Source organism: Doryrhamphus excisus, chromosome 6, assembly GCF_030265055.1.
Source record: "Doryrhamphus excisus isolate RoL2022-K1 chromosome 6, RoL_Dexc_1.0, whole genome shotgun sequence".
Taxonomy (NCBI): domain Eukaryota; kingdom Metazoa; phylum Chordata; class Actinopteri; order Syngnathiformes; family Syngnathidae; genus Doryrhamphus; species Doryrhamphus excisus.
In genome coordinates this window covers 17,667,616-17,681,521 of record NC_080471.1, presented here as the reverse complement: position 1 = coordinate 17,681,521, position 13,906 = coordinate 17,667,616, and the positions used below count along the sequence as shown (strand labels likewise).

Genomic DNA, 13,906 nt, shown 5'->3' with positions numbered 1-13,906 from the left:
TATTTATGTTTTTGCCCTGAGGCTTGTTTTACAGGTACTATAAAACGCTCTCGCTGGAATACGTCTAGAACGATATTTCTTCGACGATGAAGGACTTTTTGTTTGTATTATTGTCAAATTTAAAGTTTTGGCCTCTTTTGTTAACAAAAACTATATAAGGCATACTCAATCGCAATCGGAGAAACCTGAAAGACGAAACCGAGGGCGTACATTTTTGCAAAGTCCAGTTTATGTCACTTAAACCCGGAAGAGCGAGGCAGTACGTGGCTTTACCATCGTAGACCTTAGAGGTAGCAGCTCCGCTTCACTCGAAATGGTATATTTTCTGCTTTTTATTCTTCAAATATGTGTTTGCAATAACTGCAAATTACACCGCCAAACCACATAGTAGCTATATTATCTCTGTATTATCTATTTAGAAAAGAGATGCTGATTAGCTAGCATAGCGACTTTAGCCTCTCGTGTCAAACTCTCATGTATTACAACCCAATGAATAGTAAACACAAACTGGTCGATTGATAACAAATGCATATGCATGTAATGTAAATTATAACATTGGTGTGATGTTTTTGCTGCAGGAACTTGAGGCGATGACAAGATACACCAGTCCGGTGAACCCGGCTGTGTTCCCCCACCTCACAGTGGTCTTGTTGGCCATCGGCATGTTCTTCACCGCTTGGTTCTTCGTGTATCCTTACAAAACACTTGTTTAAAATACTAGACATGGAGTAAGTGTGACAGAAAAAAAACATACCGGAGATTGATTCAATTCCCAGTATAATGCAGTATTCCCTGCAAGTATATGCACTACAACTGATATAAAAATACCTTCCCCCAACATTACCACCAATAGTCAAAAGTTTGCATTTTAATGAAGATTTACAGGAACTATGATACATTTGCTAACTAATGTGTCAACTAAAAGAAGAAAAGTTGCAATGTTTTGCTTGCTGCAGATACATATTTCATGACTTCATTTCAAAATGTCCTCATTCATTTCAAAATAGCATAAGAACTAGGAATGTTCTGATCAGGGTTTTATGCTGCCAATTCTGATCATCCATGAACCAATACCTACTATTCCAATCACAGCGATTATAATTCAATTTATGTATGATGACTTCTGTTGGCCAGGGGTGTCATAAAAAGGAAAAAGGACAATTCCACAAAAAATATGCCATTACTAATCATAGTTTTATGGGGCCCAGAATTCCCGGCTGTACCCCTGTTATTGGTTATGTGATTTGAAAAAAGAAACCATGAAATTATCTTAATGTAAAATTTCATATTTGAATTAATTTTTCCAAGAGAACATACAGCCATGGAAAAAAAATGTTAAACCAGCCTTGTTTCTTCAATTTAAGATTAAGATTAAGATTAAGATATGCCTTTATTCGTCCCTCAGTGGGGAAATTTGTATATTGTAAATTTGTATTTAAATTTCTTGTAAATTGTAATGGCTGGCACTACTACAAGTATACAACCTGAAGAATACAATGAATGACAACATGGAGTGTTTTTTTGCAGTACAATGCCATAACTATTGATGTAAGAATTTAAGTGATTTTGAAAACCATGGAAATGGCTAGATATTCGTCTTTTAAATTACGCTCTTACAAACTATTTTTTGTTGTCATATTTGTCAAAACAAATGTACCTTTTAGTTGCTAGGCATTAAAGTGAACAAAAAAGAAAAAAATAAGAAATAAGGCTTGTCTAATATTTTTTTCCATGATTGCATATCGATTGTGAAACTTGCGGTGGATGAAATGCATTCTTGAAGGAGACTGACTCCTAAAATTCATCATACTCCAAGTGCCCTTCAATTCTGTATTAAATCAAAGCTCCTCAACACAAGATTTGTGTGACATGTTTTGGCAGGTAAGTTCCACATGGCAGACATGTGACTAAGAAAGCGCAAGGAATATGCTATTTAAGACGTTAGGGCAAGACGCTACACTACATGCAGGCATTGCTACAGGCTGCAATAGTACGAGTAACAGGTCAACGGCTTGTGTGATCAGCGTTGAAAGGCATTTATCAGCATATATCGATCACATGCTTTTTCACGCAGTGTCCAATCGATCGTAGCATCCCTGGTGGGATCTATAGTTATGGTTGTATGTTTTTAAATGAATTCAGCCTTGACTCCTCATCAGCTATGAGGTAACTTCAACCAAATACACCAGAGACGTCTACAAGGAGTTGCTCATCTCACTGGTGGCTTCGCTTTTTATGGGCTTCGGTGTGCTCTTCTTGCTCCTGTGGGTTGGCATCTACGTATGAAGGTATGTTTATAGATGAAAACCTCATCAGGATTTATGTTGGGTTGCAGCTAAATTGCTTCTGATGTCATTTCAGGTAGATGACTTTAAAGATGACGCATTCCAGTGGGACAGACATACACACGCGTAACTGGCTTCTCAAGTATGATTGGATGCACTGACAATATTTTGAATTGTTTTCACAATAAATGGGGGGTTTGTACAACTTTTCGTTTGTTCAGCATGGGAGATGCAGTGTTTGTAATTATGGTTACGTTAGTGCAGTTCCAAGAACCAGACGTGAAAGTGCACAGCAACTTAACCTGCGCAGAGAAGGTTATTTCTAACACTCAGACAGCTATTTATGGTTTGTTGCGCTAGTGGCGTCTAAAACCTCCAATCCCCTGATTAATCTTTGTGTTATAAATAGAGCAGTCTGTTTCACCTTGTCTCTTAAGGTAATGCAGAGTAGCCTAGTGATGGATTACAACAGGATTGGAGGATAGTTTAATTAAAAAAAAAAAAAGCAGGAACTGAAGCAGGTGAATGGACTTCATCGTAATCATTTGTTGGCGTCATGTAAACCACTAAATCCTTAAGGCTTAATGAACCAACAGGGATCTCCATCGGCATGACAAACACAACATCAAACATAACAGTGTTCTATACGTACTAAAACAGTTAAACATTCATCTTAAATCTTGACAGCACTTTAATGTCATACAGCATCACTGTGTAGAGTGTATTACAAAGGCCTCATAGATTACCAGGCTCAATCCTGATTAATACAATATGCCAGCCTAGTTTACCCGTCCTTGGAAAGCTTTAAAGCGACTGCCCACTTGGCAACAGTAAACAAATAATGTGGTGCACTCCTCTAGTCATGCCATCGGTTTAAAAACAGGAAGCTGCCATAAATGGGCTTAAGTTGTGATTCCCTGTTCCTCTTCTGACATACGAGTGTCTTTTTAACAAGATGTTCACTTTATGAATGAAGAACAAAAGCATGAAATGGTGTTGAGTGTAGAGAGGAATCCGCTACATAAATGTTCACCAACAGCAGGACTGCATTTGTTGCTCAATAGCTGTGAAACTACTGACGAGCTTTGGCAAAGGCATCACGCAGCCAAAGAGAGTCCACATAGAGCCTTGGGTCTCCCATGTACTCTGCTGTGCGTTTGTAGAAGTAGTAATACAACACTGCCACTGTAAGCAGAAATATATTTGCTGAATAAAGCAAATACTTGAGCTGGAAAGAAACGTACTATTGATGCTAATTACCTGTCCTCTGGAACACAAACAGAGCTTGAAGGCCGTCTGTCCAAACAAAGCGATTAGATTCTCTCCATCTTAGATTCTATCAAAAAAGAAAGCACTTCAGTAAACACGATGCACAACGCCATTGTTGCGTATACATGTATGACATACCATCACCCAGCTATGGAGGCAGATACTGAGGGTTAGGTACAGCGCGGAGAACAAAAGCAGAGCCCTGAAGCGCTCCAACAGCAGCGACATCAAGCCCACCTGGAACACGTAGGTGTTGAACATCATCAGGAGGACGATGATCACGTTGAACAAGATGGCGATGTCCTGGATGCTGCAAACAAGAGTTCTTCAATGAGCATACAGCATCTCGCAAAAGTGAGTACAACCCTCACATTTCAGCAACCATTTTTATGACAGCATATATTCTCAAGGTATAATACTATAAAATAAAGTAACTTGGATACTTCAGGGTTGTCAGCAGGGGATCATTGAAGCAAACATAAATTCCAAAATGTACATTCTGAAGAAGAGCACAATCCCCTCACTTGGGAAGCTCCTTAGCTATACTCATTAAACCTCTAAGTGACATGCTTTCATACAAGCAAATGACTTACATGAAGAGCACAAGCTGGATGACGGCCGCTCCTCTCAACAGTTCACTAAAGGAGTTGACGAAAAGGTCAAAGGCCAGTAGTGTCAGCTGGATCAGCAGCACCAGCGAGTAGTTGCCGGTCTGCAGCATCTTTCAATACTTTTGTACTGTTATACACAAAAGCTTCTCGATGGTGATGGCCTACGAGCATCCATTAATTCACATGGTTAGGTCCTGTCGTATTCTTCCAAAAATACTGTATTCTTGCAGCAATCTGGCAGTCCAGTGACATCTCTGTTCAGAAACATCCTGTGTTAGCTCCTCAAGGATGAGATATTTTATGATGATTGCAGGAAATCCAAGAAATCACAGCAGTTGTTTACATGTGGCATCTTTGATTGAATATCTCCTTATACTGAATGACCTGCAAGAAAACACAAAGCAATTGTGAGTCTGTGCTTTCTCAGAGGACAAACTGTGAATTTGTACCTGCATCCAGATGCCACTGGATGCTAGATAATGGAAAGGAGAGCCAGCATTATATAGTCAACGTACTCAGAATGTTACACAAGTCCCGCCCTCGGAATTGTAGATTTTACCGAAATTGACTTGATTTGTAGTACTCGCCATACTTTACCGTTAACTGTATTTTAATAATGTCTACCCTTTGCGATGATATGTCGTTAAGAGACAAATAACGGTCTGAAAATATACATTTTATCTCCATAACAATCGGTAGTTTGGCAGACATCCACACCGGTGTGGTAACTTCCAGGAATTCCGCCCAGACATGTTTACTACTACAACAAGCTCTTATGTTGTTATATTTGTCTTTTCTAACGTAACGGAAGACACCAAACTGTACTTCAAGTACTTACCGACATTTGGGAGCATTTGGGAAACAAAAAGGAGACTCGAAAAGCGGGAAAAAAAAACAGCAAACGCCTTGTGATCCGCGATTATTTGGAGACAATGCCCACTTGAAGCGCCTAAATGCTCTCTAGCAGTAAGCCATGCATGCATTTCCGTATCCTCCATGGTAACGGCGCCTTTTACTATAATGAACACTATAGTAGTTCCTGTAAATTTTCTCATACGAATTTCACCTCGTAGATACAAGCATATCGTAAGTAACGTTTGTGGTTTGTTTTTATTTTTTAAATATAATCTTAAATAACATTAAAAAGCAGCGTTAAAAACTCACTAGTACTTACACGAATTTCCTGCTGTATACTATACTAGGCTTTACGGTAAAGCTCCGTAGAAATGATCTTCACTGCCATCAAGCGGCTGCAGTCAGTACTTGACTGGACTGCTGAGAAGTGATCAAAGGTAGGGGACACCTGCGGCCAACGCAGCCAAGGTATGTATCCATTGAAACTTTTTAAACTTGAATAATGTGAATTGTTATAACTTTCGTGTATGATTTGTTTCACTAAAGAACTGATGTTTGCCATCATGAATAAAGCGTATTTGCTTCCGTTTATGAATAATTTTAATTGCTACATTATGTTGCGTTACATTGGTTAGCTAAGTTAGCTAACGTTACCAAAATGACTGTTGTTTTGTTTTAAGGCTCTCCATATTTGTATATCATTTGTATAGAATTGTACAACCTAAGCTTACGCTATAATTTTATAACATTCCTTTGCTAGAGCTGTCCGTAAATGTGTACAGTCATATTTTGGGTAAGGCTTTTTTTCCATCATAAGTTGGAACCTCTTTCTTCACTTTCCCTTTCTGGGAGGAAACACACATTAAAATATGTTTGGCTATTTAAGCGTTTTTCACCTTTGCCCTAAACATAAACACTCTCCAGTGTATTGTTGACATAAGTTTTCACGCTGGAATTCCGCTTACCTCCTATCTCAGGAGGAAGTTCTGAAGACTCCATAGATCATCTCCCCAGAGCTTTATCAGTAGCCATTATATAAATGTATATTTTAAATGGATCTGGAAACATTGTAGTGTTTGTAGAAGCTTGGTAGCTGGGTAAGGTAGTGTTTTCTGCTTTACTTTAAATGCCATCCATTATCTTCATTGTTTTAACACTGTTTGGAGTCTCACGGTCATAAATCACTCAGAGCTAAAAGAAAGAGTGACATAATTTACCTGTGTTTTTTGGAGGACAATTTTCCAGCAATTGTGGTAGCTCTCATATTGCAAATAAGAGCACACAGAATATTTGCATATCCTCACTCCTGGTTGTCTGCCCAAGAAGAACACACAAACCTCACATGACTGTGTCCCGGGCCTTATTCTCTACACATCCTGGTGCATTGATCATTTATGCGGAATATTAATTTTCATCTTTCAATAACCCTGGATAGATATTATAAACATGTGTTCCCAAGTCCAGTAATTATGCCTTTGTGGTATTTGATGGAGAGAAATAAATTCCTAACTTTGAACCAGTACACTAAACTTGAGCTAGTATAAAATGTCATAGTGTATGCTTTAACATGCAGTAATGTTTCAGTGCAGACGTGGCTGTGTTTTGACAGAGCAGCTGGAGATAATGTCTCCAGTCCCAGCAGAGTTTGTTGTTCTTGTTTGACAAGGGAGGAACCCTGAGGGATGTTGTAGCCAAAAGCGAGCTGTCTGTTGATACACAGGTGTGTACTTTTCTATTCACTTTTAAAGATTCAGTCCCTGCTCCTTCGTCTCTGTCGCAGCACAGCTCCTGTGATGTCTAAGTGGCTGAAGGATGGTGAGGTGCTTGAAAGTCTCGGGAGTGGCGAGGCAGTACCTGTAAGCCCACGACCTCAGGGGCTGTTGGCTGGGAGCCCCAGACCAGGCAGAGGTCGTAGCCCGCTGGGCTCACCCACCACTAGAAAGGAAGCGAGAGCATCAAGTCCGCAGGCAGAGACCATGAGCAAGGCGAAGGAGCTGTTTGTGCTCTGTGACAAAGAAGGGAAAGGCTTCATCACAAAGCGGGACATGCAGGTGAGTAGCTGGTTTGGTAGTATACAAGTTAAGGTCCAATCTTTGATTTTCACATCCCTTCCACAGAGGCTGCAGATGGAGTTGCCTCTGTCGCCCGAACAGCTGGAGACGGTGTTTGAGAGTCTGGACCGTGAGAGCAATGGGTTCCTTACTCCGGTGGAGTTCAGCACAGGACTTGGTGATCATACTGCACATACAGTCCTGTGGGAAAAAAGCACACCTCTTGGTCTAATCCCTTTACTCCTGAGCTGTATTTTCACAAAGGGGTGAACATTTGGCATAATATGTACATAATATGTGTTGTCTGTACTATTGCTTCTAAAAAATACACACCATAAGTCAGACTGAATCACCACAAAATTCGCTGCAGACCTTTAGGGGACTGATGAAGCACATGGGGTATCCTTCTTTTCACAACAGAACTGCACATGTAATGGTGAAATGTGTCTGTTAACAACTATTATATATTCACGGTGCAGGTGAGCTGATGGGGCAGTATGACATGACAGAGCAAAATCAAGACTTTACACACAAGGATGGAGACCAGGTGGACTGGTCTGAAGATTCGGCCGCAATTAGACTCACAAACATACTCCATGAGCTTGGCGCAAACAAACTATTTGACAGGTGAGATGTTTGCTGCTAAGAAACATCTGCAAAAATGCAGTAACATATCTATTTCTTGAAGAATCTATTGTATATTGTTGCTGCAAAAACATGTTTGCAGATTGTGATGTTTTTGTGTTGATATCAACTACTGGTCGCTTCTGCCCAAACATTGAGAGAATGAAAAAGAGGTGGTCAACAATCACTATATTGAACAGTATATATTTCAAGCAGGAATTGATGTAGAATGCACATTTACTCCTATGTAAAAAAAAAAAAAAAAAAGTCCATGTCCCACAGTCTATAATTACAGCTGCCGTATGACAAGTGCATTGCTCTGCTCAAAATTTTTTTATATCAGGTTTCTTTAGTATTCTTCTACAGAATATGGTTATGAAATTTTACTGTGTTTTGCTGTTGTGTGCCAGTCAGCAGGAGCTCTGTTCTCTCTGGTGTGAACTTCAGAGAGATCGCCCAGATCTGCTGAGTCTCCTGGAAGGCATCCTGCTCCATGCCGTGACCCATTTGCAAGACTCCATGAGAGAGAGAGACAGTCTGGAACAAGCCCTGCTCAGGTAGCAAACCTACTTGCTTCATTCTGGTCAGTTGGCTCAAACGTTGAGGCGAGTTTTAAAATCCATTCAACTTTGTTGCTTTTTAGACGTGAGAGTGAACATAACCAAGTTGTTAGGTCCATATATGAAGAAATGGACAACCAAATCCGTGAAGAACAAGACAAACGCCTTGCTCAGGTACAGACATGCATTGTTAGTTTGAATGTTAAGACATCGATCTTACTAATTAAATGTACATAGGAGAGCATCAAACAAAAGAAGAGAGGCTTACAGGTTGAAGAGGAGTTGAAGATGCGGGATGAAGAATTGGAGATCATGCTGAGCAGACAGAAAGAGGTGTGTAAGGATGTTACTGCTTTAGGATGTCAACATAACAAGGGAGCCACCAGAACCTTTCTTCTCTTAAAGCTGGACAACAGAATGCAGCAGCTGATCTATGAGCAGGTAAACATGAAGGAGAAGAACCAGCAGCTGCGCAGTCTCAACAAGCAGCTCCAGGAGCAGGCGGAGAGCAGCAGAGAGCAGCTGCAGGCCGCTTTGGGGCAGCTGGCCCAGCTGCAGCTCAGTGCCGCCAAGGAGCAAGTGGCCAGACAGCAGTAAGATGCACCTCCTTTAGGTTTATTTGAAGTGCGCAATTAATCATTCAATCCAAACTAGGCATGCTCAGATCAGGGTTTCATGCTGCCGAGTCAGATTGCGATACGGGTCATCCTTGAGTGAGGCCAAAACTGATACCGGTCACATGGACTAACTGCACATTTTTCAATTTATGATGAGTGCTATAAGCCAGGACGCACCATTATAAAATTCCAAGGACCCCTCGTAAATGGGTGTAATTATTTAAAAAAAATACTTTGGGTGAATAGTATGGGTTTTTTTGCCTTTTTATTTTTGTGAAACAAGCAATCAACAATCTCCACTGAGTGTGGCCATTGGTTTGATGCTATTTTGTGGTGATTTTTATAAAATGACAATTCAACAGTTATAATTAAACAAAATCTATTAAACGCAAATATTCTTGACGCTTTTGTGAGCTACTGAAAATCCACTGGTGAGCCGGGAGATCCCTGTCATAAGGCTGGACACACTATTTATGATTATTATTCATGAAACAACGGCATGCAAATAGTGCTTTGATGACAAGACATGCAGTATTTGGTATAAATACAAGAGAGCAAAATTGTTCAGTGACACATCAAAAAGTTAGTACCCCACAAACATGAGCTCTGTTTGTTTTAAAAACAAACTGTCACTGTGGTAAAAAGTTTTGGAGTCAGAAGGTGAGAAGCTTTGCAGATAACTCACTGACACCGGTGACGGCTAGGCAAAGTGTGTAAACAAAGATACAAGAAAAGCCGCACTGCAATAGGTTTGATTAGGGAATGATCATACATGCTGGCTTTGATTGGCATAGACTGTGTCAAGTTGTCAAACTGAGAAGGAATGAATAGTGTTGACTAGAATCAACACAGACTAGTGTTGATTCTTGTGGCAATACAGTACAAAGTGCACCCTGTCAGCTCAATACGGGTGTTGGCAACCCTACATGACGGCAGACATGTACGTAGGAAGGGTTTGCCACTGCAAAGACATTTTTGTCAGGTTTTTAGCAGGTTCAAACAAGAGAATGATGCATTTTTTTAGTAATGTGAAGTTAAAGATTTAGGTTTTTTTTCCGTAGACTGCATTGTCAATATAATCTTATTGTGGATAAATGACTCGGGTTTTCACTTGGATATTATATTGCTTGTATTGATATTACATTGGATCTTTTTCTGTCCTCATGAGGACCTTGGGTAAGCTGGAACCTATGCCAGCTGACTTTCATTTTAGTGCAGACCTGCCAACATGTACAACATTTGTCATACTCTACATGTAATATGACTGTTGATTACGCTTGTTTGCATCACTGCTCTCCATTTTGTTGCATTTCGCTGATTTCAGTTCAGTCTGTACACTACAGTACAGTGATTTTTAATAGTCTCTTGTTTCACCACAGAAATGTGATAAAAGTGTCAAGAAACATGCAGAAAGAGAAGGAAAGTCTCTTGAGACAGCTGGAGTTGTTGAGGCAAGTACATCACTACAAACTCCAACCACAGTAATAAACATAATACAAATTTGTTTTGACTATGCTGATCAAAACCGAGCATTTACTTTGTGTGACGCAGTAACCACTGTTCCTTCCATCTGTAGGGATATGAATAAAACCCTGCGAGACGAGAAAGATGCCCAGCTGACAAAAAAGAGGGTTAGTCACAGACGGCCGCTCCTTCCTCCTCTGCCGCTAACCTATGACCTCAGTGCAGACTTCTACACCGCATGGACACAGCACATTTACCCTCCCTAAGCTAAGTCTGGAGGACAGTACATTGCTTCCTTCCCACCTCCTGGCCATGATTCTTTATACGGCATCTTGTTACTGATGGAACTCAGTCAGCATCTTGTGCGTGTGTGGATGCGATGGTTGAACTGAAGGATTGCCTTGAGGGGTTTATGTTATTCTAAACATTGGGGCTTCTTGCAAAGACAGAAAGCCATATCTCAATTCAAGGCATTAAGTCCCTTTATTACATTTCCATTTCTTGTACTGTTTGTGGGGTAAAAATCAGGGCAGTTCACCACAACAAACAACCATGCCGGAAATGCTCATAAAATGGCATAAAACATCACTTGTTAATAACCATCATGTACTGCCCTGCATCAGATAAAATGAAACGGGTGTGTTTATGCTGTGAAGCTATTTGTACCACAGAATAAATGTCACTCCTGAGCACTGGGTTCTTTTTTTATGTACACACAGTAGAATACGTATTGTGTATTATATATTGTACAGGACTATATTGGTAAAGCTGCCAGCATGTGTTGATGGTGTTAACTAATATTTCACATTATATTACAGCTAATTCCCTCTTTCTCACTTCCACCAAACCATTTTTCAGAGTCCGAATATGGCACAGACTTTGCAGAAGAGAGGGTCAGTCATAGGGCACTACTTTCTACAAGACAAGCCATTGAAAAGGTTTGTGTCAGCCAGTCTACATCCACTGTCTTCACAGCCTTCTGAGGCAGAAATAACTCATTTTGTGTACTGGCTTGTCTGTGCTGAAGACACGCATGCTCATGTGATGGGTTGGACCAGGTCAAAGAGAAAAAAGCAATTAAATCAAACACATCTCAGAGTTGCCAGCCATCATGTAGAGACAGTTGTGAGAAAGTTGGACAGGTAGGAAAAATAATGCACCATCAAATGTATTATTATCGGAATCAGACGCAGCAGTGAGTCAAACACCTTCCTTACAGCAAGGACATGTTACTTTTTAGAGCAGACTTGTGAGTCCTCAACAGGTGTTCAAGGTGGTATTCTTGGGTAGCACAGGGGTGGGCAAGAGCTCCTTCATCCAGCACTATTCCACAGGACATTTCTACAGTCCTATGAGCGCTACTGCTGGTAAGCTTTTATCAACCTTTTACCACCTGTAACATGTCTCGTGCTTGTTTATGAGCTTGTTTGCTCCTAGGTATAGACTTCCAGATGAAGACCATCACTCTGGGCTCAACCTCCATCACCCTCCAGTTATGGGACACTGCAGGCCAAGAGAGGTCAGTCCGCTGCCCTTTAAGTCTGCTGCTTCTCAACGTATGACCCTCTTCACTTATCCCACACGTTTGCAGGTTTCGCAGCATCACAGAACAGTACTACCGCAAGGCCGATGCCGTTTTGGTTGTGTATGACATCACTTGTGCAGCCTCCTTCACCGCTGTGAGAGGGTGGATGGACTCAGTGGAAGTGAGTAGGTGGATGCAAAACCAGCCATACTTCACCATTCTCCTTGACATAGCTATCATTGGTCTTCAACTCTCACACTTTAGAGCAGGGGCGGGCAGACCATCTTTTATTATTTTCAAGGCACACAGAATATTGGGTTCTACGGCTATGTAAAGAGGGTACCTGCCAAATGAATGATTAGGCTTTCATCAGAAAAAAAAATAGTTTGTACCTTTTTCCATTCTATAGTAATCAGCAGTAGAACATAGGTAAGTTTTGGCAAAATATTGGGGTTTTTTTGTAAAAAAAAAATAAAAAAAAAAAAGGGAGAAAAACAGCTTTTTGTGAAAAAATATATTTCACTTTGACACACATTTAGGCATGTATATTTAGCCAAAATATCTAAACCATTATAGCAAAAAAATGTTTTACAAGGAAATAGCAATGTATTTACAAATATAAAATGAACTATTTCCAATGTTTACATTTGGAACTGAACCGGCTGTAAAAATAGTAAAATGTCCCTTCAGTGCGTAAGCTGGCCATCATCACCATCATATGTCTTCGGGTTTGGGTTGAAAAAAACATAACTACATCTTTGGTAGGGAATGAGTTAAGTTGTCTCACAAATGTGTTGACTTGTGTTTATTTGGCACTGTGGGTGAGGTAGCTACTTAAACCCTAACTTGCAAGTCATGTTGCCAGCTTGTATGTTAGAACTTTTATATTCATTTATTCACTGCCAGCCATTTTCAGAGAAGAGAGCTTCATACTGCCAGTTTTTGGGCATTTTTGCTGAACTTTGAAGACCCACTTCAAACATCTGAACAGTTGTTTACTTCCAAGTCCGAAATTCACACAGACACCTTTGGCAGTCAACGTTACATTGTGAAAAGAGGTCTTTGGACGTCATGGCAATAAAATGGTTAAATACATGGCCTTCGAGCTGTAGTTCGTCCACCCCTGCATTAGTGTAAGTAGAGTAATCTGTGTCTCAGGAGAAGATGTGCGATGGTGCAGTGCTGATGCTGCTTGGAAACAAGGTGGACCTGGCTGACACTCAGGAAAGTAGGAAAGTGATAACAAGAGATGGGGAGAAGTTAGCACAGGTGAGGTCCAATTCATCATTTAAGAACTTTCTGCATCTGCTAAGCAAATGAAGTATAATCTGTTTTCCTTTGTTCCAAGCAGCAGCACCAGGCTTTGTTTTACGAGTGCAGTGCCAAAACTGGATACAATATAGAGGAGCTGATGACTCACCTGGCTCAGTATGGACTCATTTATATATGTTCCTACTACAATAGTCAATATTTCTTAGAGGCTCTGAGGTCATTTGTTATGTGACATTTGTTTTTGCGTTTTTTAAGACACTTTGATTCAGATTCAGTGGTTTCATCACAGTTGAGCATTTTTTCTGCACACACTTATCAGTCACAACAGTAGGTGTATATGTACACTCACAAGTATTGGAAATGTCTCTCAGAAGGATGCAGTGCAATTCTACACTGCCACTAGACCGGGCATTATTATGTTACTTTTATTGTGCATTTATACCTAATGTAGCCATTTTTTTTCAGGATTTTGGTTGCCCAGCTTGATCGACAGTGTGAGCACACACTTTCCCTGGTACAGTGTGCTGCACGAAGAGGTTGCTGTGCATGATCACCAAAGGAAAAATATTTTGAAGGGCATAATTTGGTGGCCTTGCAGTTTGTTAGATGGGACAGTTGTAAGTTGAGTTTGAGCTACAGGTTAAAATGAGGTCCAGCAGTGAACACTTTCTTTCCATGACTCGCACATACGTGTTGTGTATTTTTCTCGTTGATCACAGGTGGGTTTACTGTAAACCTTTTTGTGCACTGATTCACTTAAATATATGTAGTTG

General features: G+C 40.4%; 3 protein-coding genes across 5 annotated transcripts; 2 read left to right on the top strand and 1 right to left on the bottom strand.

The window, feature by feature from the left end:
- Positions 1-231: 231 nt before the first annotated feature.
- Positions 232-2,490, top strand: tmem258 (transmembrane protein 258). The gene is made up of 4 exons (XM_058075478.1): positions 232-316; positions 579-688; positions 2,160-2,288; positions 2,362-2,490. The coding sequence occupies exons 1-3, from the start codon at positions 314-316 to the stop codon at positions 2,284-2,286; spliced, it is 240 nt and encodes a 79-aa protein (XP_057931461.1). The 5' UTR covers positions 232-313; the 3' UTR covers positions 2,287-2,288; positions 2,362-2,490.
- On the bottom strand, positions 2,363-5,155 carry tmem138 (transmembrane protein 138). Its single transcript, XM_058075477.1, has 5 exons — positions 5,004-5,155; positions 4,148-4,549; positions 3,693-3,864; positions 3,546-3,621; positions 2,363-3,470 (listed from the first exon to the last, which is right to left on the bottom strand). Exons 2-5 carry the CDS (start codon positions 4,273-4,275, stop codon positions 3,358-3,360), a joined length of 489 nt encoding a protein of 162 aa, XP_057931460.1. The 5' UTR covers positions 4,276-4,549; positions 5,004-5,155; the 3' UTR covers positions 2,363-3,357.
- Positions 5,156-5,376: 221 nt separating this feature from the next.
- On the top strand, positions 5,377-13,835 carry cracr2b (calcium release activated channel regulator 2B). 3 transcript variants are annotated; one of them, XM_058075956.1, is made up of 18 exons: positions 5,377-5,488; positions 6,801-7,071; positions 7,138-7,249; positions 7,551-7,698; positions 8,106-8,252; positions 8,339-8,429; positions 8,493-8,588; positions 8,661-8,848; positions 10,252-10,323; positions 10,449-10,503; positions 11,195-11,274; positions 11,364-11,478; positions 11,577-11,703; positions 11,774-11,855; positions 11,928-12,042; positions 13,020-13,130; positions 13,213-13,289; positions 13,599-13,835. In XM_058075956.1, the coding sequence occupies exons 2-18, from the start codon at positions 6,814-6,816 to the stop codon at positions 13,681-13,683; spliced, it is 1,959 nt and encodes a 652-aa protein (XP_057931939.1). In that variant the 5' UTR covers positions 5,377-5,488; positions 6,801-6,813; the 3' UTR covers positions 13,684-13,835. The 3 variants fall into 3 exon arrangements, with proteins under 3 accessions (XP_057931939.1, XP_057931941.1, XP_057931940.1); XM_058075958.1 differs by having other exon boundaries at positions 5,427-5,488; positions 6,806-7,071; XM_058075957.1 differs by having other exon boundaries at positions 5,428-5,488; positions 6,769-7,071.
- Positions 13,836-13,906: the final 71 nt, after the last annotated feature.

Bases quoted from the DNA above. Each gene is read 5' to 3' on its own strand.
- tmem138 (XM_058075477.1), bottom strand. From the start codon at position 4,275: ATGCTGCAGACCGGCAACTACTCGCTGGTGCTGCTGATCCAGCTGACA. The intron at 3,622-3,692 runs GTATGTCATACA...CTTTTTTGATAG, and splicing joins GCCTCCATAGCTGGGTGATG to AATCTAAGATGGAGAGAATC. The intron at 3,471-3,545 runs GTAATTAGCATC...TTCTGCTTACAG, and splicing joins GTTTGTGTTCCAGAGGACAG to TGGCAGTGTTGTATTACTAC.
- cracr2b (XM_058075956.1), top strand. From the start codon at position 6,814: ATGTCTAAGTGGCTGAAGGATGGTGAGGTGCTTGAAAGTCTCGGGAGT. The intron at 10,504-11,194 runs GTTAGTCACAGA...ACCATTTTTCAG, and splicing joins CCCAGCTGACAAAAAAGAGG to AGTCCGAATATGGCACAGAC. The intron at 11,479-11,576 runs GTAGGAAAAATA...GTTACTTTTTAG, and splicing joins GTTGTGAGAAAGTTGGACAG to AGCAGACTTGTGAGTCCTCA.
- tmem258 (XM_058075478.1), top strand. The intron at 689-2,159 runs GTATCCTTACAA...ACTCCTCATCAG, and splicing joins TTCACCGCTTGGTTCTTCGT to CTATGAGGTAACTTCAACCA.